This window comes from Pezoporus occidentalis, unplaced genomic scaffold, assembly GCF_034315485.1.
Source record: "Pezoporus occidentalis ecotype Australia unplaced genomic scaffold, CSIRO_AGI_Poc_V1 ctg1, whole genome shotgun sequence".
Taxonomy (NCBI): Eukaryota; Metazoa; Chordata; class Aves; order Psittaciformes; family Psittacidae; genus Pezoporus; species Pezoporus occidentalis.
Genome location: NW_026912778.1, coordinates 10,488,532 through 10,516,303, shown reverse-complemented (window position 1 = coordinate 10,516,303; position 27,772 = coordinate 10,488,532). Strand labels below are relative to the sequence as shown.

General features: G+C 38.5%; 1 protein-coding gene across 4 annotated transcripts in view; it reads right to left on the bottom strand.

Moving 5' to 3' along the window:
* WWC2 (WW and C2 domain containing 2) overlaps positions 1-27,772 on the bottom strand; it is a 101,562-nt gene that overhangs the window by 42,523 nt on the left and 31,267 nt on the right. For 3 of the 4 annotated variants that reach the window (XM_062628336.1, XM_062628248.1, XM_062628502.1), the window contains exons 2-6: positions 23,452-23,561; positions 10,419-10,622; positions 9,346-9,422; positions 4,659-4,738; positions 3-132 (exon numbers count right to left, since the gene is read on the bottom strand). In XM_062628336.1, the coding sequence (XP_062484320.1) occupies positions 3-132; positions 4,659-4,738; positions 9,346-9,422; positions 10,419-10,622; positions 23,452-23,561 (601 nt within the window). Of the gene's footprint in view, positions 1-2; positions 133-4,658; positions 4,739-9,345; positions 9,423-10,418; positions 10,623-23,451; positions 23,562-25,673; positions 25,804-27,772 lie in introns of those variants that run through there. The other variant, XM_062628416.1, reaches the window with a different exon arrangement.

Sequence of the window (27,772 nt, the reverse complement as noted above, 5' to 3'; positions counted from 1 at the left end):
ACCTTTATTAAATCTTGTTTTTCTCTCTCCCCTGAGCTTATAGCCTTTCTGATGGACTTCAGTTCACTCAGGATGGCTTTGGCCTCACACAGTTCATACCCACTCTGGCCTCCAGACATTTTTTTGTCAATTCTGTGGAAAGAGAGAATATTAATACCAGATACAGAAAGTAATACTAACATCTCTACTGTTCTGCTTCAGGCAGAAGCATAGTTAGAGAACAGAAGGGAAGAAGATAAAATACACCATTTCCTGTAACAGACACGCAAAAAGGAAAAAGGACATTAAAGTCTCCACTAAAATACTTAATCTTTGGCAAAAACGTCAAGCTATCTAACATAGACACAATGCCCAGTGAATGGCTTTTGCTGACATCAGATATTCAATGGAAAAATACCTCTGTTGGCTTTAAAACAACTTCAGCAAAAATACTGGGGCCTTACTCGACAAGCAATTCTAGTTGATCTAGTCTCAAAGACATAAGGGGCACAGAGCACTGAAAACACCTACACATGTTACCAGGAGCATAGCATTATTGCTGACAATGCTGTCAAAATGCCCATCCCCATCATAACTCTCTGCAGAACAGAAATAGCTTTTGGGTACACTTTTCATACTATTAACTATGACCTTACAGAAGCAGAATTTTTTAGTAGCAGTATTCCTCTATCCATACCCACACCATGACAGGGCAGATGGGCAAGCTTCTTGTCACTAATCAGCCTTGCAGAACAGAAATGTAACCAGCACCATTCCTGTTTCAGCTTCCCTCTGGTTCACCCTAATCCTAGGCATTAACTGTCTGGAACAGCTGTTCTACTCAGCCAGTCACACCAGGCTCTCTTTATTCACAAAATCTCTGGATAATTAACACCATATGTCATAGATCGGGCAATTCATTAAATTCCTGGACCATCAATGACTTTAAAAACCGTAACTTGAAAATAACAAAACAAAAAAGCCTCGAAACTTTGAGATAAAAAGTTATTTCATTTTAGTATTTCCATATTTACTTCAATAACTGCAGTTTGTAAACACATTTCTCTGATCTCTAGTTTAACTGAGTACTTCATAGCATCGCAGAAATGACTGCAGCTGTGCTTCACAAAATTAAAACCAACAACCATCTTCACAAAAGTCAAGCATTTAGTAGAGAACACATTCTTTCATAATGCAACTGGTTGTCTGTTTTTATCACCATCCATCATCTTTGCTGGAAGACGTCAACCTTGTGAGTGAGGTATGAGCAAACATTTCAATGATCTGAAGTGAACTTGAGCATCCTCTGCAAGAACATCAACTCACACAAAACACCTGTAACTGTATTCTGTTTTTTTCCAGTTTCATGCACAAAGACAAAGTTTCTGAAGCAGTCTTTCAGGCTGTGAGCATCTCTGCTTTCCTTTCTTCAGATTTCAGGTTTTGTACAAACTAGAACTGCATTTGTCTAAGAAAATTACCTATGTGAGTCAGTACTCATTCATATTCAAGGACATATTTGTTTCAGCTTGAAAGTTCCTCAAGCTCTTTCATAGGTAGGCACTTACTATCTGACAACACCCAATTTTTGGTAACTTATCAGGTTGCTAAGGTCAAATAGATACAGGGTAGTCCAACAATTGGAATCATGAATGAAAAGTTAGGTAATACACCACATGCTGCCTAGTAATATGATGTGCCACATTCAAATTGCAACTGCTTTATTCTGTTTACAATTAAGACGGACAAGAAGGATCTCTGACATATCAGATATTCCATCATCCTGTTTTAAATTAATGGGATTAGTACTGTTTGAAGGTGGCTGAGTGAATTTTAAAAACAAACGTCCATTGTGTTTCTGTGGAATGCTGTTGACAGTTTCTGAAACATGCTTTGGATTCCTATCAAAACAGCTTGTGAGCAAGCTGCTTTAAAACAATACTTCATTGTTGAATTAATATAATAAAACCAGCATGACTGGCTAACCTTTAATCCTGGGACAGCAGCCTGAGTTTTATTACCTTAAGCTTTAGAATCAATGTGCCTTTCTTCTTCTAAATTTTGTTTCAAATGAAATCTGATTTATGGTTAAATAAATTCAATCAACTATCCTTTTCTCCCTATGCTCCTCACGAGGCTTTATATATTGAAATAACAAACAAATCTTACATTTCTGTTTCAGTCAAAATGAAATAGGATAGAGACTCGACTGGCATAGAATCACAGAATCATAGAATAGTTAGGGTTGGAAAGGACCTTAAGTTCACCTAGTTTCAAACCCCCCTGCCATGGGCAGGGACACCTCACACTAAACCATGTCACCCAAGGCTCTGTCCAACTCAGCCTTGAACACCGCCAGGGATGGAGCATCACAACTTCCCTGGGCAACCCATTCCAGTGCCTCACCACCCTTACAGTAAAGAATTTCTTCCTTATGTCCAATCTAAACTTCCCCTGTTTAAATTTTAACCCCTTACCCCTTTGTCCTGTCACTACACTCCCTAACGAAGAGTCCATCCCCAGCATCCCTATAGGCCCCCTTCAGATACTGGAAGGCTGCTATGAGGTCTTCACACAGCCTTCTCTTCTCCAGGCTGAACAGCCCCAACTTTCTCAGCCTGTCTTCGTACGGGAGGTGCTCCAGTCCCCTGATCATCCGTCCTCTCGAAGGCCTTCCTCTCAACTTGTTCCAACAGTTCCATGTCCTTTTTATGTTGAGGATGACAGAACTGTACACAATACTCCAGGTGAGGTCTCACAAGAGCAGAGTAGAGGGGCAGGATCACCTCCTTCGACCTGCTGGTCACGCGCCTTTTGATGCAGTTGGCTTTCCAGGCTGCGAGCGCACACTGAAGCCAGCCCATGTTCATTTTCTCATCAACCAACACCCCCAAGTCCTTCTCTGCAGGGCTGCTCTGAATCTCTTCTTTGCCCAACTTGTAGGTGTGCCTGGGATTGCTCTGACCCAGCTGTAGGACCTTGCACTTGGCATGGTTAAACTTGATAAGGTTGGCATCAGCCCACCTCACAAGCATGTCGAGGTCCCTCTGGATGGCATTCCTTCCCTCCAGCATATCAACCGAACCACACAGCTTGGTGTCATTGGCAAACTTGCTGAGGGTGCACTCAATCCCACTGTCCATGTCAGCGACAAAGATGTTGAGCAAGACCAGTCAAAACACCAATCCCTGAAGGATACCACTCGTTACTGGTCTCCAGCCGGACATTGAGCCATTCACCACAACTTTTTGCGTGTGGCCATCCAGCCAGTTCTTTATTCACTGAGTGGTCCACCTATCAAATTGATGTCTCTCCAATTTAGAGACAAGGATGTCTTGTGGGATTCTCCTATGGTGCTGAGGGTTTTCAGATTCCAGTTGCTTTCAAACTCTTCATACCAGAAAACCGTTTCTCATCCATTTTGGCAGGTCTATAATTATGACTGACCATTTCCTGGACCAGAATTTTTTCCTCCCACTTAAAAAAAAAATTCCTGCTGATCTATCAAAACACACAAGCAAGAGCCCGCAAGATGTTCTGTTTAGAATTCGGCATTGAACCCCAATCACAGATGCTTTGTCATCCTTTGCAAATCACTTCTCTGCATTTTATTTACCTGGAAGATGGAAATACAACTAATGCACTTCCCTTCTCCCACCTTTTGTCCATTTTCCCTATATACTCTGTAAACCCTACAGCATAGAGATTATCACTTATCTGACAGCACACTGCCATACAGAGGAGATCCAGAGAAAGAGGGTCAGTGAATCCAGACAATATTACTTTTAATGCTACAACATTGCTTTCTACTATTGGAACTAGCATACTAATAGCCCACAGCTCAGCATTTTGCTGTTCAAATGTATCCTTAATGTATGGGTACATACCACAATACAGAAAATAACTAGCATTAATAAATTTCTGTTCACATTAGTCAAGAAAACATGCTTGTTAGCAAGGTTTCTTCTGCAGCAAGTTCTCTGTGGTGACAGTTCCAGTAATGTTTAATACTTTAGGGCCCAACTTTGTAAGTCAGAAGCAGCAGGGAGTGCTCATACTGAAAAAATTCATCCCTTAATAATCCAACTAGTTAAATACCCAGAATGCTCACCCAGTTCAGCATCAGCCCTTTGGACACCAGGCATGCCAGCAACTGGAACAAAGAAAGTCAGGTCTCTAACTCTCAAATTGTGCCTCATTTTCAAACCCTGCACAGCTGCACACCTTTTATACCTCCAAGAACAGCACCTTCCCCTCACTCTCTTTTGAGCTCAGAAGTTGGGAAGGAGGAAATAAAAACCTTTATTTCCTAACTACCTTTTTCAAGTTTGTAAAAAAAAAAAATAAATCTTAAATGGGACATGCAAAGCAGCTGAATTGTTTTCTGGGACCCTTTCCCACTGCCTTTCTTTCTGCCTCTTCGTAACACAAGCTACTTCATAGGGAAAAAAAAAAATAGGAGGGAGAACAGATTTCTCATGTTAACACTTGCACAATAGGTTTGCCATTTCCACAGATTGCCTGCTTCCTAACAGCAACAACATGAGTTATTAGATTCTCATTTTTCCCCAGTAATTGTCTTACATAAGATGGATTCAATTCCATGCCAAAAAAAAAGACAAAAAAAGAAAGAAACTGGTCAAATGAATTAAGTCAGTTTCAACTCTTCTTTTACTCACTGTTGCAGTGTTTCAAAACCCTGTTCCTTGTACAGCAGCTCCTGCTTCATCTGAGAGAGTTCCCTCTTCAGCTTCTTAACCTTGTGTGTTAAATCAAAGCAAGAATTAGAAAATTCCTCTTGTTAAACCGTGCAACACATGGCTTTGAACAATTAATGTAGTCTCTACATCAGATGAGAAAAAGAGAGTAAATTGCTCTACTGACACATATTAAAAACAAAAGGATCGGCTCTCTTCCTGATGTCTATGGGCAACGTGTTTTAGTATTAAAGGGACACAAGCAGATTAAATCACATTCCTTATTTGTATCAATACCACACTGTGTTATTAAACCTAAGAGAACTTTAATAAGTAATTTACTTCTCACTTGTTAAGCATGCATTCCAACTGTCCTACAGGGACATGCCTGTTTATTTTTAGGCTGCTTATTTTTTTCACCCCTTCATTCCAGGAGCCTCTCGCATCATTTGCACTGTAAAAGACCAAGTTTGGACTATTTTTTTTTTCCTTTCTCCTATGAGCCATCCTTTTTGATAAAGCTTGACCAAGACTGGATCCCTAAATACATAGTTCACATCCATTTCATACAAAGACAACAATCACTAGACACATCTGGATTGCAAATATATGAATCTACTTAGTAAAAATGTCTTTGGCAAAAGAACCCCTACTTTCCCTAAATCTGCATGCTCAATAGGCTTTTTCTTCTTCATATTGCTATTTCAGATGTTAGCAGATATGAGAACACCACCAAAGATTTATGAATATAGATTAAATAAAAAAATCCTCTATTTAACATTTCATGTCATACTTCCCAAACATACTAAGCCAAAGTTTCTAGACCACCTACTAAAGACTGCACTTTAGTACAAATTAAAATTAATCCTCAGCATAGGACTACAGAGGCAGAAATGCCTTCTTGAAATGCAGACTCCCAGATTTCAGGTTTTGTGCATCTATACCTGGCTGATTCGCACTATCCATTCCAGCCAGATACTGTTAGGATTTTAGTTTTCCAATAGTAAGGTGAAAAAAGGCAGAGCCAGCTGGAAGTCCCCTGCTATCACCTACTGCTGTGAAATTCTTGCTAATTTTCATACAGGTCCTCAGATACCCAACTCTGCTGAAAACAGGTTTCTATTAAACCATTCCATTAAAAAGGAGTTTTGACCAATTTAACTGAACTCAGTTTCAAAACGTGTCTTCAAGACTTTTTGTACCCAAATCCCCTCAGATGTCTTGCTTGTTGCTGTTCATCAAATAAAAAATATAATAATAATAATATTCCTAACGTGCCAGGTGAATAAAAGTGCTAAGCATCAGCAGCTGCTGCAGTTTTCCAAGAGACTTAAAATGCTTTGTGTGTCTAAAATAACCAGTGATTTGTGGGGTCTTTGTATGGGTTTGTGAATGATAGGCATTCAAGTTTGTAGCTTCTGGATAATGTTTTTTGTGACAGGAATAAAATGCTTTTAAACTCCCATTTTCTCCAAAGCAAAATCTGTTTTCTAAATGAAGGTTTAGTTTCGGGCTTTCAGAAACTAATATCACTAGTTGCTTTACTTGACAGAAACCTGTTTTTATTTTGACTGTACTCAATAGTTCGCACAATAAACAGAGAATAAGTACAGATCCAGAGCTCCTTAATGTTTTTTTCCCTGACTAGCACAAAACCCCCAAGAATAATCTCTCAAGTGTTCTGATCAAGGTTATACAAAATGAAGAGATATCACCTCTGTGTTCCAGGTAACGTGTAAAATTTGAAAGAAGTCTCAACTTTTCTGAGAAACATAGGATGGTTACAGTTTTTCTTTAAAATCAGAAATGTGAATTTATAGTAACAGTAGAAGGCACACTTGACTTCAACTTAGAGGATTGGATCTCTTGGAAACCCTTACAGAAACCCTCAAGATCATCTTCTGTGTGTCCTCTGCTGTGATTCATCATCATTTCATTATCAGGAAACGTGAGGTAGGCACATTATCCTAGAAGGACGTGACCTACATCGTAATATAGGCTTTGTGTTTACTGCATCATACTTGCATTAAACTACACTTGTGCTCCTTGTCTTCTCCTTCAGATCTTTCATATAGTTCCTGCTTTTTCACAACTCTTCACTTGTTTTATCCTTCACCCCCTTCCTACTGCCTCTGCACATAATCTTAAGTCACCTAACAGGCCTCTCGCTTCCTGCTTCTAACAGCATCTTTAAGCATGCTCCTGTGCTATCCCCCTTCTATTCCTGGCACTTGAGTACTAATGGAACAACAACAACCCCTCCCCTTGTTATTTTATAAAGGTGCATCCCCTACTTGCTGCATATACATAAAACATACTGCGATCACATATGCCTTTTGTTGTTTGAATTATCTTACTGATTACTCAGATCCCAAATGGTCCTGCTCAACATCCATTGCAGGATCAGATCTTTCCATTTTAATCTTGGGAGAAAGATCTTTCTTCTCCTGCTTATTTTAACAGCTGTCTGATTTCTGTCATATTTTATCCATGACCTATTGCGCAATAGGCATTTCATGTATCCATGCATATATTAAGCACAGCTAACAAGGAAAAGGCCAAAGGTAATTCAGAACTTCCTTGAATGCTGAGTTTCCCCCCTCCAGCCACCATTAACCTGATACCAGTAAGCCTCAGCCAGTGAGAAACAGATTTAGTACATCTGACCTAATAATTCACTAAACAATGGGTAAGTCCTAACCAGCTGGCTAGCAGCTTACTAATGACTAACTTTGTTTCCCATTAAGTCCAAGCATGCATATACTGTAAAATGCCCAAAAGTGGCATATTAGCAAGCATCCTCAAATATTCAAATAAGGGTAAACTATTATAATAGTCATACCTCTCTTGCCAACTTCCATGATAACCACTTTCCAGCCCTAACATTACAGGGCTCCACTTTTTCTTATCTCAATGACTTTCATAACCAGTGGCTTTGGATGACAACACACTTTATGCTGATACAGGTATTCTTTGACTGCACCCTCCTACACTCTGCAGACAAGATTCAGGTCACCTATTTTAGGCACACATGGACTTTGCGATGCCAATAAATCAGGTGTTGGGAACCAGCAGGGTATTAGGCTCTTTGACTACAAGAAATAACGAAGAGAAGAAAGCACCCCCAAAAAATGAATTACTTTGATTAACACATCTGCCTCTTTCCTCAGTGAACAAAATTGTAACTCTGCAGCCAAGAGGAGATTCAGGGTTTCTGCATCTTGAGCTGGGAAGTGATCAGAGCTAAAAAATGAGAAAAACTGAACACAGAACCAGGTCTGAATTCTCCCTTATTTGACTTATTGGTGACAGTGTTTAAATTTTGTCCTGTGTTTTGTTCTTTAACAACACTGTTAAATTTCCCAAACATACTAGTGATCTCCTTGCCAAAGGGAACATCTGTTACTGCTCCACTCATTTTAGAAAGAAGCTCTCACCTTGTCTTTTCATTTTTATTCCTGACAGGGTTCTAACTGCTATTGATTCTCCCTACTAAAATTACAGATTTTTCCTCCCACCTCCTCCAGTGTTGGAATAAGTTCTCTCACCAACAACTTCCCTTGTCCTTAAAGGATAAGGGACTACAAATTGATATCGGTAAGAATGAACAGGTGTAAAAGCAGTCAGGAGGGCAATATCCAGATGCCAGTTTTACAATGAGTTCCACCCCTGATTTATACTGGATTTTAAAATGTTAATGAGCTATTCCACAATCCATTTTAAACATTAATTGTTTGGATTCCTAATCGTAACTCTAGGTGGAGGATGTTACTCTTGCAGGCCCCTATGCGTGCTGCTCCCTGCAGAAACCAGAAGGGGGCAATGGAAGAGCTGAGTAACTGCTGTCGCTTGTGCTCCTGAGTCCATTCCAGCCGTCAACAAAAGACGATGCTGTGAGATGCTGTCTTTTTAGCCTGTATGGTTTGGTCTATTTTTTTTCATTACTAACTACAGAAAGTCTAGGATATCCAAGGAGCATTACATGACACAGATTAAATAAATTAACTCCCTGTATAGATTTTAAATGTCTTCCAAACCATTTCCTCCTTATTCAAAATAAATTCACTAGAGACTAATCTGTGAATGAAAATTCTTTATATGGAGTCTGTAGTGACCATACTGAACACAGTTGACCAATATTGGGTATTCGTTCATTAGTAATTTCGAAATGCAAACACAAACTTTAATTCTTGTTCTGAACTGTTCCATTTTGACAAAACAGAGCAAAGTTTCACACCATTATTGAAAAGTGGTTTGTAAAGCAACAGAAATTTGTGAGGCAGTTAATGTAGCTAATGGTGTATTTCTCACAGAAGAAAGGCTGTGTAAAAACAGTCATGTAGCTGCAGCTCACGTTGGCCTACTACTTTCCTGTTTTCACCCACAGACTTTTTACTCTTCCTCTCAAAAACAAAAGCATACAAGTGAAAATAGTTATCAGATTTATTTAAACCCACATCTAATTAGAATATCTGCCAGTTTCTCCAAATTGTGTTATCTGAAAGTAACAGACAGCTTTAAAAGTTAATTAAAAACCTCTGAATGGTATTTAATGAGAATATTAAGAGGTTTCAGTACAAGGGGATGAGATATGTCTGCTAGTTCAAGCTTTGCTTGTTCCATACTCACAAACTTTGCACACAAATGAATATGAATTAAGTACTCTCACCCTTAATCTTGTAGTGGAGATTTCAGCCTTCAGAATGTCAGGGTCATACTTTGTGCCTGATGAGGAGCTCGAGAACACTTTTTTTAAAAGACAAAAAAAGGACAAATATTTAAGTACTTTTGAATCATTAAGTAGTTTCTTTCTTGAGGAATCCACATTGACCTAAAAAGTGCAGTAAAACATGTAATACTTAGAAAACCCCCAAACCAACCAAAACATATCATTTATAAAGTAATCAGCATTGCAGGATGGCAATAATTAATAAATAATCAAAATTTCTGCCCTTCTTCCCCTACTGCTGTTTGGTATCTCTCTTCTTTTGCTTATCCCAGGATCCTAAAGCAGTACTTTATTCTCCCTGGCTTTCTACCCCTTGCTTTCTGTTCCTGTTCTTCTAGCTGATCCATCTTGTGATCACCTCTTCCTGGAAGCTGTAATTTCTAAGGAGATTTCTGGAAAGCAGAAGATTTATTCAGAAGCCTTAGAGGTCTGCCACTCAGTTCTTTCACAGCTGCACGTTACTTTTATCACACTATGAACTTCTAAGAGAGATGTTTGACCATCAGCTTCTGACAGCAATCTACTGCAATGCCAGTTCCTTGACCACCATTATGACATGTATCTCTACTTCACTCCTGATCACAGCACACAGGCTACAAAATTGTTATATGCTGCTCTCACAAGACCCAACAAATTCCCCTCTTGGTCTACTGCAGACACCTCTCACGCAGTAGGGCCATTTCAGTATGCAGCTGGGAAGGCAAGAGGTCCTATTGACTTTGAACCTAGATTTGGCAGAATTTTGTTCTGACAAACTGCATGACAAAACAGATTTCAGAGCCAGCTGCTCTAAAGCATGGCTCAAAAGAGTTCAATTGTATCACAGAGAAGAGGGTTCTCTCCAGCAGAATACCTTTATATTAAATAATAATACAAGAAGTAGGGATGCTATCTCTAAAAAAGTCAGAGTACAAGGTGTTCATGGCAAACCTTAAAATTCATCCTAAAGAGAAACAGGATCCCCTGCAAAGCATAGATCAAAGAAGCTACATTGCATTCTCTACTGTACTTACAGCTTGTACGAGAGCTTGATTTTTCTTTGTAGGCACCATTCAACCGTACATACTCATCCAGTGCAAGTGCTAGTCTTTGTTCTTTCACCTGGTACAGTTCTTTTTGAGTGCTGAGAGCATCCTGGGCTATCATAAGATAATCTTTTAACATTCTCTCTTGTTCTTGCCTCCATTGTTTCCTGGGATCTTCTATTTGTGTTGTTTCTTTACAGGAGAAAAAGAAAGGATTTAAAGAGACCTCCGCTGAAATCCATTGACAGCTAGACTGTTTCTTTGTCTGTAATTCACAGCTATAGAAATCTAAACCATAGTTTGCCTTTGGTTACTAAGCAAATGCTCAGTTTTATTCAAGTTTTATTTTGCCACAATAGTGCATGTAAGAAGCACTATTTAAGGGATCAACAGGTAAATGGCTTATGTAGATGATTCCCACACTTTCAAGCCTAAATGAATAATACCCTAAATCTCAAGAAAAAAAATATTTTCTTTTTTTTTTTGCACCAGAGTATTTGGAAATAATTGGACCAAAAAAGTCTTTCAATGACATCTTAAAATTGAATGCATTTCTGAACAAAAATGAAAAGTAAGCTGAGCTATTACATTTTTTACACCCCCCTCACCTCCCCACTTCATTAATTTTTAGTCATGTGTTACTCATGTTTTATAGTGGTTATCTCTCTCCCTCTACAAAAACACTTTCACCTTTTCCCCTGTAACTGAACTAACAGATCATTAACTCTCCAGATCATCTCACCTAACTCTATTCTTATCCCTGCTAGGCATCTGATCCCAGATACAACTTTCTTTTTTATAGTCAATAAACAGAGAGGGCCACCCTCAGAGGGCACTTTATCAAAGACAGCTGCCCAAGATACACGGGACTGAACTGACTTTGAGATGTCCACTTCTTCCCACCAACTACCCAGGTATAAATGAGGAGGCTGGAACAGGCCCTTAATTCATGAAGGGCTTCAGGTCAATCCTTTTAACTCCAGCAGCCACACAGAAGATGGATTTGCACAGAATGCACAGACAAGAGGATCAGACATATCGTACTAGTATATATTAAGAAAGTATGTGATGAGATCAATCTAAATGCAGGTTTTTAAGATTTATAGGTTTTTTTTTTAAATGTAAACAATGCAAAGAGGAAGAGTTACAACTGAATGCTCAATCTTATCATTAATATTTCCTGACTTAGTTCAGCACTTTTTGAAGTTGTACAATGAATACTCTTCCTTTAAAGCTGTACTAAGTACAAACACATTCTGATAAGGCACAGCCACGAAAAGACTGGAAGCTAAATGCAAACATGCAACATACTGCATTTTCTTGTAAGTTACTACTATAAATCCTCAGAGATAAAAAGCAACGTTTAATACCAAAATATTTAAATGCATAGTATTCAGAATTTTTCTGCAAAAAGAAGGAGGGAAGTTTATTCTCTGCCACTTTAGCTCTCTGAATTGTTTTACTGTGAGGACCTATGGAGGGGGGAAAACAGGAACATGGGCTGAAGACTGGGGAAAAAGAAGCACTGCAGTAGAAACAATCTGATTGCTCTGAACTGTAGCTGAAATGCACTCTTAGGGAGAGGGCACTCTTTCAATTCCATATACAAAAACAGATTTTGTAACGGCAAAAGCTGATAAGAACAGAGTCTGGTTAATAACAATCTCCCATACTGACTGACTACCAGTTTTTCAAAGCCTTTTTTGGTTTTAATATCACAATATCACAAACTAGAAGACATAAATAAAAACAAGCATCCCATAAAAGCAACCCTGTAGAATCCTAAACTGACAATTCCTATTGCACTGCCAATACTTCTAAAAACAAACACACACATACACCCTCCACCGCTTACAAACATGTCAAGCTTTTGTATTTCTATTTGGGAAAGGTATTTCTTAGATGTGCACAATGGATGCACAGAGAGTATATACCACATAAACCCAAGCATGGTGCATAAACGATAAAAGCAGAGAGGCTTTATACACAGTTGGTTTTCCAATAACCCCAACAGGAACGCTCTCTCAAAAAACCTAACTATAGCTATGGACACACATACATATCTTCGTGTTTATAGCCACCTGCTCTTTTCCACAAAGGTATCAGTCACACGAAGAAGCAAATCAATACCTTTTCCTTCCCAAAAGGTCAACATATGCCCCTATCTGTGCCCACTTACTGCTGTTGTGCTTTAACACACCTCCACATTCACAGTTATTTACACCAAATTAGAAGCGCTGTCCTTTTTTTTTGTAAAGCAGGATGAAGACCATGAAGCAGAATTCTCATGGGTCAATGATCAAATAGGATAAATGCAGTTATGTTGGGGTTTTAGAAGAATGTAATGATGCGATTGTGTTTTAAGAGTGCAACCAGCAGCCACCAAATAATCTTACAAGATTGGAAGGTCTCATCTTCGAGCACGTTGTAAGTAATTGCCTTGTAGGTTTTAAGTGAAGATTGCTCAACATGCAGCCCAAAGACCAAATGTAGCCTGCAGAGTTCTAAAACGTGGCCTACAGATGCCCTGTCCTTGTGACTGCAAGAGAAGGACAAAGCTGATCAAGAGCAGATTATTCTGTACTGCTGACAAATACATTTATTTTCTTTTTGCCTCTCCAAGCTGCATGTGCAAAACAATAGTATGATTATATGAGCTAACATCTTCTATATTGATAGTCATGAACAAGTTAAAGGTGACCCTGCATTTTAAAACTGCATATTGTAACTTCAGCATACTGAGGTTTGGGTATGTGCCTGTGTAGGTAACATTAACTGGTCAGATTATTCTCAGCCAATTCTGTCTGCAAGTATTTCATTCCAGTTGGGAAAACACATAATCCTGGAAAAAGCAAAGCTGTAATGGAATGACTATCCCAGAATTGTTACTCAACTTTTACCAAGCAGAAAAGGCTCTAGAGTATTTTTTACTTTACGTTTTCTTAAATATTATGAAGTGGAAAATCCCCAAAAAGCATATGACTTGTTTGGCAAGTTGTTCATATATATATATATATATGTATATATATAAATATGTGCCTGTATAGCAGCACCATATGCATGTTCATCTATACTTTTCAGTTATCTCAATTTTAATCAGTAGGTTTACTCCACAGAGGAAAAAAACCCAAAGACAGACTGGATAATATTTCTGGTACTGTAGCACTGCACTTTGAAAAGCATGTTCATTTGAGCACACGTACCTTCCCAGAGCCAATACATTTTTTAAAAAGCAGAGTTCTTTCAAAAACAAATATTTATTCTTCCCAAAGCCTCACAGAGATAAGGATTTTTTTTTCCTTGGACAAGAATGTTTCAAGCACCTGCTATTAAGGTCAAACCTCTGTACAGAAAAATATTACTGCAATAGTTACATGCATGTCATTGAGGGAACAGCTTGCTGAACATTTCAAAATGAGATGTGAAACCCTTATTTCTTAAATAAAAGAGTGAAATTTAAACCACAAAGAACATCCAAACATTTTCCTACCCTTATTATTCAACAGCTAATGTAAAATAAACTTGGGAGATCTCATTCCTTTTTTCGGACATGTTTCCAGTGGTGACTGCAACAGGATGCCTTACAACCTCATCTGCAGCACAAATGAATGGTGCAAAAATCAGATTGCTAGCTGGTCAGGTGAGGAGTAAGCACTGGTTATGAACACTAGACAGAGCTGCAGAGTCATATCTGTTCTAAAAAATACTAACTGGACTTCAGTCATCATCAGTGGAGAATGAATAACCATCCCCCTGAGCACAACCTCTCCAACACTTTCTGCATCACCAGGCAGTTAAGTTCAAGAGTTCAGCTGGTTCTTGTAGAGAAAATGATGTACTGGCCATTATTTTCCATGACACAAACCAGGATAACCAGGATATTAACTGATGGCATCTCCTTAAAATGAACTTTTAAACAGCAGAAGTTGTATACGAGGAGTTTAAATAGCAGGCTTTATCAAGAGCAGCGCTGCTGTTCAAAAAAAACCTTTCTATAGCAACTTCTCTGTCCAATCACAATGCAAAATAATGTTCCAGAGTAACAGAATGAGAAGGGTGGTGGGGTACCTAATATTCAGGTTACGCATTCCTAATTTGCCTAGTTTTTAGCATCATTTGGCAAAGCCACTTGCAAATCAAAATTACGCAGTTCTATTAAGAAATCTTGATTTAAAACCAATTAGTTTAACTTTAAACAAATTACTGTGAGTGCGTAGTTAATAAATTTATTAAAAAATATAAATGAGCCATTTATTTCCTCCTATTTTAAAAGATCTGAGTGACTATCCACACTGGGGGGAAATGCTGTGAGACAGACAACACTTGTAGTCTCGCCCAGTGGAACCGCACAAGCAGCAGGATGGCACGCTCCACCCAAGGACGTTCCTGTGCACTGAAATGTTCACAGCCATGTAATGTGGAAGAGGAAGCTATGCTGGTTTTAATCATACTGTTATTCATGAAATGCGCTCTTCCTGGCTCACCGCCAGCCAGGTCTGATGCACTTCAACGCAGCAAAAATGTTGGTCCAATGATTCAAAACTGAAATGCCAGGACTAAGTTTATGCTTTGACAGTTTTGTTTATTCCTTTGGCTAGAACTTGCTTCTAGGGCAGCAATGTTATGTATGCTCTGTGTAATTACACATAAGATATATAAGTAGCATACAGGCAATAGTCAGGCATGCCATTTTTTTAAAATGAGTTATTTTCAGATGTTATGTTCCTGCCTGCTATCAAGAAACTCTGCCAAATTTTTACAGTCTACTTGAACAGAAGGAAGCTATTACCTTATCAGCAGTAGATCGTATTTCCCTAAAATACATGAAATTAAAATCCCACAGGGAAGGGAACGGCTCCCTGATGCCCTACTGCTACACATGAGAGAATTGGACATTTTACTACGGGATTAACAATACATGGAAGCAATAGCTTTCCAACATCTCCTCTTGCCAAACAAAATAACAGCACTGACTGGCTCTAGAACAACTGACATATAAGCTGTCTTCAGTCAGACAAATTGCATTTAGGCAACACAGAGAACAGTACTCTCAAGGGGCCCCACTACAAAAAAAAAAAACAAAACAAAACTGGAGATGTTACATTGCTACTTGAAAAGGACACATACACAGCAAGAGGAGACAAAATCAGGACATTGTACTTTTCATCCTGAAGAGAGAATTCTCATCTCTTTAAACACATGACCATTTTATTTCAGTTTGTAAATGTGGCAGAATCACCATTTGGGAATAGAGGCTATTCCCAGGGAAATTAGTTGATCTGGCTAGAAACAAGGATCAGAGGCCTAAGACCTATAGGGAGAAGAGCAGCGGGAGTTGTGTGCCACAGCTGGAGCTGTGTAATACCTGCAATAGTCCTCCTTTCTGAGCAGTGATAATTTCCACCATGTCACCTCAACCCACACACCCTAATGTTACATTCATGTACTCTCTTCTGCAGTAGGTTGCAGGAGCAACCTACTGGAAAGCAGCCTACTGCATTTTGAGGGCAAGGCCCTGGAAAAGGGCTGCAGATAAGCAAAACTGGGGCCAGCAGCACTGAAATGATAACCAAGATTTCAGTGGTATCTCACAAAAATGTCTCAAGACGGCACAAACAAAATCAACTACAACCCTTTGACATATAACGTCAGAAGAGAAACAATGGTGTCTAAGATCAACCATCACAGGATAACATGAGTTAGCTTAGTGGTAGGTGGTGAAAGGAATTTTATCAACAATGTTACGTAACCACTATGGATATATTTATTCTACAAGTATATCCCACGTTTCTTGATAAACAACCTGGCTTTCAAATCTCCAGTGTTTTTCCTGCAATCAGACAAAAATACACTTAGGGGGAGAAAAAGCACAAATATTACCTTATTGTACTTCAACTGGCAAAACAAATATTGCAGGCAACTGAGATGCAAGTCTTAATGAACAGCAAAGGAGCAAATGCACTAGCACTACCTTCAGGGAGAACACCCAAGTGTTACTAGACTCACTTAAGGAATGCACTTTATTGTTTGCATACCAGAGGCTTTCTGAATGCTTTTGTTTCCTTATCCTCTCCCCCCCCCCCCCCCCCCTAAAAATTTTAACTCAAACAACCAATCTGTACCCCAAATTTTAAGGAAGAATTCACAAATAGTACATAATTTGTTCAATAGGTATATAAAAATAAATAATAGCACATTCCAAAGACAGCAGTTTCAGTAAGACCATGCAGCCCAACAAGATGACATATACAGTGTCTTAAGAATGTTCTAACACATTGCTGGATACCCAAAAAAAAAAAATCACATTCTACCCCATATAAGATGGAATATGAATTCTGAAGAGAAACATGGAGGAAATTTAGCTTATTCAGAGTATGCTTGGAACTGAGCTCTCTGCAGTTTGCTTCTTGACACAGAACGTGCACACAAAAAATGCCTCCTCTCTTCCAGGCACCTTCTTCACTTTTCCGTAAAATAATTCTGTGCTTGGATTTGAGTAATGACAGAAAATGAGAATGTTTTCCAGCTATACTATGCAAGCATGAGCAAATTTCCAAGAAATACTTATTCAGAGATTTTTACAAATTAAAATTGAACATGTTATGGCATATTAGGTTCCTCTAGATATCGGGTAGCATATGCTTATATATCTCACAGTTAAATGCAGTAGAAACTCTGAGCATTTTGCTCTGTGTTATCCAGTAAGTAGGTAAAGTTCCACTGCTACGGCTATCAGAACTAAGACATGAGAAAAAAATGTAAGTATGATCTTTACATATAAGACAGCAGCTAAAAACCACCTTTAATCCAGAGCCTTCGTTGCTCTAGCCCTCCTTCTGCAGCCAGCATGCACTCCGTTATTCTAATCCTTTCCAATGGCCAGAGTACAGAGGAGATACACCTATAAATAAGATTCAAGTTAAAATATACCGTGCTTAGGTTTTCACCATGTATGTTTGCTGACCATAAAGAGTTTCACAATCATCTCCAAAATGCTTGCATGTCACCACTTGCTCAGAAGATGGCAATGGGTTGTGGAAACAAACAGTGCACATTTGTGATCATGATACACCGTTTGATTCCTTCAAGCTAATGGTAATTGCAGACTCATGTTAGGATTTTCAGACCTTTTCCTTGCCTGAACATACAGCCTGGCACACTTTCAGAGATGCAGATGTACTAGAGTCCCAGGCTGGAGCAGATTAGAGTCGATCTAGCCACAAAACTGCCTGTGTTAGATAAACCAGTTGCACAGGTGTAAACTGTCATGAAAGCCTTTAAGATTACAAGAAGAAAAAGATTATCTGTAGCTAAAATAGTGTTATAAGTGTCAAACAATGTAAGCACGTAGCTAGGCTTTGAAATTTTAAGAAGGAAATAAACCAAGTGGGGAAATAGGGACCTCAACAGAATTCTATTCTCGAGTAAAATAGACACAAACCCCTTTGCCTCATGCTTCCTGATGTTTTATCATCACTGACTCAATTTTCCTTTTCTCCAAGGATGAAAGTGGTAGAAAGCTGTCTCTGGAAAAGCATATTCATGCTTCCAAAGTGGACAATTAAAACCAAGTAGGGAGGAGCTGCAGAAGCAGAGAAGGAAAATGTCCAACTCTGTTTTGAAGAAAAGTGCTGGAGGTAGAGGGCAGGCAGAAAAATAATTGTATTGAATATAAAGTACAGAGCAGCAAAAAGAAAGTGATGTGAGATGGCTTGAAATACTGCTGGGCTTGGAGTGGCTATTCCTTCCCAGCCTTAGCTTTTAAATAAAATCTCTTTTAAAATCTTTAAATCATTCAGTTCCTTTCTGTAACCTTTACCACTAAGCTTCGCTAATGGCAGAGTACATGTTTTATAGGGTAATAGTGCAATGCAGTGAAAAAAACAACCACTTGCCTGGTTATTCCTGAGCCTGAAAATAAGAACTGAAAGTAAAGGAGAAAGGTTTAGGGATTCATTCGACACTGAAGGCAAGACAAGAACTTGTCCCAGTCCCAGACTCCCTCAGACTATCCTGTCAAAGCAGAATTAGAAGTTTTCCTTTCTTGTTCCCATTACCCCCACAGCTGTTCATCTACACACATGCAATGATTCAGATCAGAAAACCTGAGCAGCTGGGGGAAGGAAGAGGAGGCTGAGAACAACGACTCACACACCTCTGGAAGCAGAGTGCTTCCCCGTTGTCCGTGTTTATTGCATGTCCTCATGCTGACACAATGTGGGGACAGGAACCAGCGCATGACTGCTGCTTCACCTGCCACCACCACCCAAGAAGTGCACCTGGAAATCACAGCCTCAGAGTCAAAACTGCTTCCTGGCAAACCTGCACAGGGCATGGAACAGATCAAAGTTCAAGGGTGCCATTTCAAAATACCTTCAACTAGTGCTACCATGAAAAGCAGCTGTCCCCTGCCTCTCCCACCTGACTGTTCATTCATATCCCCAGGTCACCTTCCCTTGCTTGCTTGCATGAATAGGAGTGTGGAAAGCAGAACAAATAGCAACAATTCCCCCCCAACAGCTTGGTTTCAACTCAAATCAGCTCCCCGATCTGATTCACTGTCTGGCCATGCAAATGTTCACGCCAGTATAAGCAAAAACATTGCAGGGACAGAACAAAAGGCCAGAGGTAGCAATAGAGCAAGACCAATTCTTTCAGAGATTATATCAGTTTAAAAGTGTTTGCAAATCCGAGCTCTAGGAACATAAATGTTTGCATCTCAGCCACTTAACGCCTGATGTTGAAAACCCTGCAGAAGAATGGAAAAATTTGAAAGTGATGACTTTGCCTGTAGCTATATGAAATGAAGTGGAATAATAGTTTGTGTTATTTTTGGTATTGCCTTGCCACGTTATTTAGCAAAACTAGTAAGTGTTAGCAAATCAGCTGAAGTAGATGAACACAGGAGTACATATATGCAGCAACTATTGTAAGAGTGAACAGCACAAACTATGTAATCTTTGGGCTCCCCCAAGCCACAGTAAGAAGGATCCTGCGCAAAAGCATCTCCTCAGTCCCTGACCACCAAATAATAACCCTTCAGTCACCTCTCTAACTAAGGGTGCTCCTGAACCACAGGATAAGCACTTAGGTTCTTACAGTATTAGCTACACATCATATGCATGTTCCGTCTTGCCAGATGGCTTGTAATCTGGTCTCCCTTGAAGCTGAAAGCATCACATTAAAACTCCTAATTGGGGTAATATATTCATGAAGTAATGACCTCAGCCAGTGTTTCTCAAAGTGGGTTACATCATCCAAGAGGATCATGAAAAAGCTCTAAGGCAATCAGGAAAAGCTAAAAAAACCCAAAGCTGTATTTGAAAAAAACTCCACTCATTAAAATATATAAAATTATAGAAAAAGTGTGATTATAATAAAATAAAATTACACTTAAACATATTGCCACCAAAAGAAAATTCGTCATGCCTGATGGAGTGTTTTACAACTGCAGACTCCCACAGCCAACTCTTACCCCTCTGTGGAGAAATTAAGTTTCCACTGGCAGTTAAGGAAGGCATGCTTTTCTTAGGTTTGTGTGGGAAAAGGGAAGGCAAGAGGCTAAGATAATTACACACATGGGGAATTTATTCATTCATTTATTTTTAAAGAAAGATATTTTAAGTATTTTTTTAAGAACTGACATCATAGAAATTTGCTAGCATTTTTAGAACATTGCAAGGTCCAGCCTAGCACTGTTTTGTGAAATATCCACCTTTCAAGAGAAGCAGAATGAACCCCACACTGACCACTAATGGGAATTTGTGAGGATGGTGAGGCACTGAAATAGGTTGCCCAAAGAAGTGGTAAATGCTCCATCCCTGGCAGCGTTCAAGGCCAGGCTGAATAGAGCCTTGGGCGATATGGTCTAGTGTGAAGCATCCCTGCCCATGGCAGGGGGGTTGGTACTATGTAATATTAATGCCCTTTCCAACCAACTATTCTATGATCCTATGAAATTCAATCCTTAACATTTCAACATTGGGTTTTTAACAGAAAAGAAGGAACAGTGATGAGTTAGACCTTCTGAATGTATGGTCTACTGCACTACAGTCTAGCCTGTTGCTCATAGCTTATTGGGTTGGTTTGAGAAACTAAACACGATTGGCCAGTTTTACTACAATGGCTCCAAAGTTCTGTGGACAACCGGAAACTTCAGAGCTTTATCAAATCTAGCCTTGTAAAGAGGCATACAGTAAAAACAATACTAGGAAGAGAAATTAAAAAGAGGAAAGATGATACAGAAGCTTTTCAGAATAATTAATTATGGGATTTGAGAGAAAAGCATCAGTGAGGCCTCCCTCAAATATTTTGCCAAAATAAATCCTGCCAAAATAAATCCTGCCAGAAGGCAGTGAACATGAAATGTCTTTTGTCAGCTCTCCCTACCTAGCACGTGAGAGCAGAATTTTCCCCAAGGAGCTACCCATCAAGCTGCCATTTATGGGTCCTGAAATTCTGCTTTATTCAACCTGTTTTTCAGCCATCTACTTGGTCCTCCTCCTATCAGCAGGTACAGTTTTTCTATTTCACTGGGCTTTTTTGTCCAGTAAAAGAAAGAATTAACAAAATTAAAATTAATGTAGGCAGGTGAAAGAGTAAAGGAGTCTTCCTTGTTCTAACACAGCCACTGTCCTGACAGAGTATTTTAACAGTTCAAATCCAAAAAGCGAAAAAGCATGTTCAACACATCTGAATTATTACACAGGCAGGCACAAAACCTGCTTCTTCCCCCTTAATTATTGGTGACCTCCATACTAGAAATTTCAATAGCATCAAAACAACACATGTACCCCAGTCAAATGATGTAGAATTTATAATCTCCACATTTGGCATGTCAGACAAATGACCTACTTGTAAGATTCTGAGGCAGTTTACCTCTCTGCAACTCAAGAGTACTCTCAGCAAAACACTGTGCAAAATACAGTGTACAAAATTAAAATAAACCACTTTACAAAATAAGAAGTTTTACTGAAATTGCTACAAAGCAACACACATTAATACCACAGGAATCAATATACTACTGAACAGTGAACAGAAACTACTTCAAGTATACCAAAGTATACCATTTTGTCATCCATCATATGCATTAACATAATATAAAGAAACCTAGCTAAGTGTACGGATTTACCCCAGGCACAGAATGATACATGTGTACAGATGGATATACACAACTCTCCTCTATTATTAGTGTTTGCAGTATATCAACAATTAACAAGAGAATTTCAAGACAATGGTGTCCAAGCCTCAACATCTTACATGTGTGCAAAGTAAAACCTCAACCCATGAGCAGTTTTATAATATTCAGGAATTTGCCTTCAAAGCACTTGATCTCTTTGTTGGGGGGAGAAGGGGAAGGCAACAAAACTACAATACTGATAATTTTAGAACAGATTGAAAGTTTTGAGCATGCATGAAATGCAAGAGCACAATTATCCGAGCAGTGATCTGAAAGCACTTTCAAAACACATAGAAATGCTGATTGCCTCTCAAAATTTTAGTATTAAGCTTTATAGTTTTGGCCAAAGCAGAAATTAAAGGCAAGTTTCCTTTACCTACTTCACCATTTGAATTTCATCAAGTATGTCCCTATTTTTTAAAGTTCAGGAACATTTAACACCACACACAAGATCAGAGGACTCTCATTGCTATTCCAATAAAGCAGGGCTACAAAAGCCCAAATGAGGTTATTGAGTGAGATTAAGTTCAAGAGTAAGTGTCTATCTGCAGGTGTTCAATAAGCACAGTAGGTATCTAATGTCCCATTTTCATTATCAGAGTTCCAGCCCAACCAAACCAAAAGAGTTTAAATAAGCTCATCTTCAAAGCAGTCACCCAACCAGTCAACTACATTACACTGACTGTATTGACTGATTGCTGTTGACTACAAAAGCAGCTGAGACATCTCAGGGTTGATTCACTTGCTCATACATTTGAGATGTCATGAGGTAACAAGCCTCGTCTACAGCTTTTGTTCCAGAAGGCCACTGGTCTCTTACTGTCCATGACATATGTAGTGACCTTGTGCAGCTGTCTCAGCAAACCTAAAGCATCTGAAATAGCCATAGACACCTTACTGCTTTTTAAGTAAATACATAGCACTGTTAGTGCAAATGCCTGCACCTATGTTCAGGTACTGATCTTAAATAGAATCTCTTCTATTGTGATATTAAGGGCAATTTCTGTGAAAATAAAAAAAGGTATCAATTAATATGGAGTAATAAATGCATAAAAAGAAGACAGAAATGCTTTCAGGAATATATTCCTTTCAGTAAGTCTAACAAGCATTATATTTTAAATTTTGCTACAGTTTTGTATGATTTAGACATATTCCCATTCAATTAAAATATATATGTAGGAACAGATGTAGTCATTTTGTACTAGCAGATTCTCTTATTAGCCTTTTAAAGCCAATAACATTATACGAAAGGGCAAATCTTCCCCAACATTTTGAATCCCCATTCCCTTTCCAAATGCTACATTAAAAATACAGCATTATTTATAGCCTGAAATGTATTCTACAACATTCTTAGAACTACAATACATTTGCCAGAACTCATATACAAGTTACAAATACCCCATACTATCTTATCTACAATAGTTCCTTTCAGTAGTTAGGCTGAAGCCAGATTCTGTTACTCATATCAGACTATCTCTGCCAGTGTGCATTGCTGAATATTTAATAGCCACCAAACATCCTACATGTTATAGATACCAACAGATGTTAACTATTTTTATTTATTACACATTACATGGACTTCTTCCACAGGAAAAAAAAAAAAAAAAGATGAACAGTCCCATAAATAATTTTGAGCCAGCTATAATACAACTGCAACCATTCCCAACAAACCCATGCACACAAATGGGATGTCTACTGAAAACCAGAAATCGATACTTTAACTACACTTCTCTCACAAGAAATCTTTCCCTATTCCCAGTCATACTGCATAAGCTCTTCAAGAAAGTCTAATCAAGATGTGCCTTCTCATATAATTAATATGGCAAAACGAAAAATACTTACGGTTGATGTGATCAATATAGTATACACCAATCTGAGGATCATATGCAGCTTCCCAACCCCATGGCAGTTCATCCCCAACACAGTCTGCAAATGACAAGGGCTTTGTCAACCTAAAAATAAAGAAACAAGTTAATGGTATAGTTTTTTCTCTTTCATACATAAGTTTATTTTTCATATTAAGTTGCATTATGACAGGATCATAGAACAGTTAGGGTTGCAAAGGACCTTAAGATCATCTAGTTCCAACTCCCCTGCCATGGGCAGGGACACCTCGCCCTGTACCATGTTGCTCAAGGCTCTGTCCAACCTGGCCTTGAACACTGCCAGGGATGGTAGAAACTAGCAAGGAGAAGGGAGAGCAAGTTCGTTTCTCCCTCTTGAAATTTAGGCTCTTGGTTGTTTTTCCCTGTTCCATCCTTCTGAAGTCATTAACTCTGAGAACATAATGCAAGTTATTGCAAACATTTTTCAGTACCGGCACTCAAGTGAGAAATTCACAGCAACATCTTTCATATTAAACAATAACCAGTAGCTCGTAAAACAAAGAAATAAAATCTACAGTCCTATTTGTCCCCAGAAGAACTGGACCCTACAACCTTAAGCCTATGCTAAAAGCACAAGATATCAAGGTCATCTTCTCTAATGACCACAGATGGAAAACTCAGAAAAGAGAATACAACCATCTAAGATGTAGTTAGCAGCACTTAATCGACATAGTTGAATAAAATAAACAGTAGTGTGCACAGAGTAGACATTTTATAAGTAACATTTAATGTGCCTTGGATATTCACATGGTGCTTTTTTAGGCAGAGCAACAAAGTTTTCCATTTTCATAATGAAACAGCTAATCTATTACAAGAAATAGATTTATAACAATAATACATAGGTTTTTTCCAACTAAGGCTCAGCAAAGCTTTACATCATCATCTTTTCAGTTTTAGGGTTTTTTTTTTGTTTGTTTGTTTGGTTTTTTATTTTAAGAAAAATTAGTATTGAGTTTCCTTAGATAAATGCCATGCCTGATACAATATATTTAATAGGTAGAACAAGCAATTTAAGGTTCTTGTTGTCACCATAGTGACTGTAAGATTAGTACACATCCAAAGTTTATCCAGAGTTAAAAAAAAAAATAAATCCTCAGGGTAAGATTATTAGAAGTTTGTGGGATACACGAGCACCACCTCCTTTGCTCACTGCTGCTTAACTTCTATCACCTAAGACTGTTTTGTCACCCCATCATTAAAATTCTATTCAAATAAAACACTAACAGTCTAATACACATGTGATTCTTCTGCGTTTCAGTATTTTTTTGTTCAGTTTCTGACCAAAACTGGTTTATTGACATTTTTGTGAGGATTGAAAGAGAAAAGAATAGTACATTTTACTTTCTACAAAATGGGCTGCCTTTTTTTATTTTTTTAATGTAGAAAACGCCAGATAGAAAGCACTTTACAAAACTGGTTAAATTCTTTATGCAGCTGAGAAAATAGAAATTTGAGCACAGGTTTGATTTAGATCATTGTCCCACGAATATATTATTATTATTGATGGATCTGACCTACCAGTTCTTTAAGCAGGGCAATACTTTATCCTCCAGATTAAGGTTGCAGAAATTACAAAGAACCAAGCTCTTAGGATCAAAAATCTTTTGAATTGTGGGGTTGTTTTGGGGTGGGATTTTTTTTTTTGGTTTGTTTTTTTTTTAAATTGTAAGCATAAATCCACTTCTTCATAGTCCCCCAAAGTTTACAACATAGACCCAGTAAGGTTACTAATGCTTAATTTGAAGTCCAGAACATGTTCACATGTATACAGCCAATTTGCTTATTTATTCCCACTTCTGCTATACAAAATCACTTAACACCCCAAAAAGTATTAAAAAATTCAGGTGAGATTACCAATGTGGAATTACATGTGGATCACTAGGATATAAAATATGGATTATAAGCAGCACAAACAAGGTGTGAGAAAAACTGTTTACTGAGAGAGATTCCCCATGAGAATGGCCAACCACAGACACTTTTCTCAGTATAGTGAGAAGATGCAACTTCTGTACTCCTTGTTCTTCTCAGCGTTAATTCACTATATGCTGTCTCATAGACTAAGAGCTCCTTTTCTAAAGGAAATCTTGATGCAGGAAAGAACATCTTACTGAAGCCGTGTGGGATAAATTCCCCAGTGATCTCCAGGGAGAGGCAAGGTCTGTAGTAAGCCAAACCTACCCGTTACATCCTCTCCTACTGCTGGCGTACATTTTTAAATCCAGACACAGCACTGCTTCAAGTGAGGCTGGTCTAAGAAGGAGCTCTCCAAAAACTCCAGCTCAGACCTGCTACTCTGTTCCTCACCCTCCTCCTCCTGCTCTCAGGACAGTCGAAACTGCGCTGCCGTGGCCAAGATAGCAGCTATGCAGCTCAGCAGGCTGACAAGCTGCCTAGCCCTGCCATATAAAATACACCTGCCTAAATGCTACCTGCTTATAATTACCAGCATCACTTCAAAAATTACTGATTTGTTTGCAAACAGTACTAGCTAGATAGAAAAATATGGCTCTCAGAAAAACAGCAGAAGCCTTTTAAAGCCAGGATAAAGCATGCAATTGCAACTTGAGCCAGGCTGTCCATAGCACACCCAGACTGAACACAGGGTACCCAGATCAGTGTTCCCAGGACGCTATAGCTCAAAGAAAGCATCAATCACGTAAAAGCAACAGCCCTTTGGCAAGTTTGGTTAGTCATGTGAACCTGTGCCACCAAGGGTGCATCTTGCTGTGAAATAAGTCCTGCCTCAAATCAAATTACAAATGCTGATTTTCGTGAAATGTCTTAAACTGAATAAAAGTTCAATGTCATCCTTAGCCGTAACATTTTAATATTAACTCAAAATGCAAGTCTTGTAATTCAAGCAGAAAAAATATTTGAAATACCATATAGCAGAGTCGGGATCATAACAAACTTGTATAAACATGGACAGATGGCCTCTAATAAACTCATTTAAAATTCTATATAAGCATTTGATACTTTCAAAGATACACACCACAGTTAGCAACAATCACAAGATGTGATTTTCAAATCAGCCCTACAGGAAGGATATAAACTCAGTACTACTCTGGCTTTTCATCTGCACTCCACACCAATTTTATTTTTAATCAAATACTGACTTCTTACTGTTACAGCACATTCTGTAGGTTAGACAGGAGGCCACTCTGGCCATGTGGATATTCTGCCCAGGTGTTATCGCCTGTCAGAAATCAGACACCGTGAGAATGAATAGCAGCCGCTCTCTCATCCCAGACACTCCATAAATTAAATTGACACTAAAAAACTGTGGAAAAGTAATTCAGTGACCCACTCTGGACCTTAAACAAAAGGAAGGAGATAGAGGCCCTGAAATACAGGCAGTACTTGATAAATTATTCTATGAATTCTGCTATGTTAGATCATGCTTGAACACTGCAGACTTAAGATATGAACTATGTCAGGGGATCTGCTCCCAAGTAGATTTATAAAACATGATAAGGTTTTTACATAAAAAGATCACCACTACTTAAGAATGTTACATCCCTATGACTCTATTTTTTGTTCCAGATTCTTTAAATAGCACAGGATTTTTGAGCCCAACACAGACTTTTACAACTGAGAAGCAATCAGCATAAGGTAATATCCAATTGCTTATGGACCTCAGATCTGCCTCAACATAAACAGTATTTACTTTCAAAATAGGTATGGCAAAACGGTAAGATTAAGATAACATGAACTAAAACACAAGAGAAAATTTGCAAGACAAAAGTTGAAAACAGTTACATTGGAAAGAAAATAGTATCTGGGAGCAAGGACTGAAGGAACTTTGTGTGAAGATCATTATCTGTGACATAATAATCTATGATAGACAGACTGCCATTACATTCATTAACCATGACCCAAGAAAAATTATGTTTATTGCACCATAACAGGATTAAGCACTGTCTCAGGGCACTGATATTCTGAGAAGGTTTGTAATACTTCTTCAGTTTGTAGTTATCAATTTACATGTTCTTAAAAGAATACTGATACTCTAAAAAGGATGACTTTAAGTCCACACTTAGTATACTATGAAGTTCAATTAGTTAACAAAAGATGATGGTAAGGGGGGTTAATGTTTTTTATTAAGGTCAATTATTCTCAAATATTCTCAAGCTCTTTTTTTACCTTACAGAACTCTTTCTAACTCAAGACTAATTTATTAACCTTGAGCTCACATATAACATTCTTATCTCCTCAACCCTATATGGCTGCAACACTCCAATTTCAGTATACAGATTGAAGTGTACATGTACTCCCTG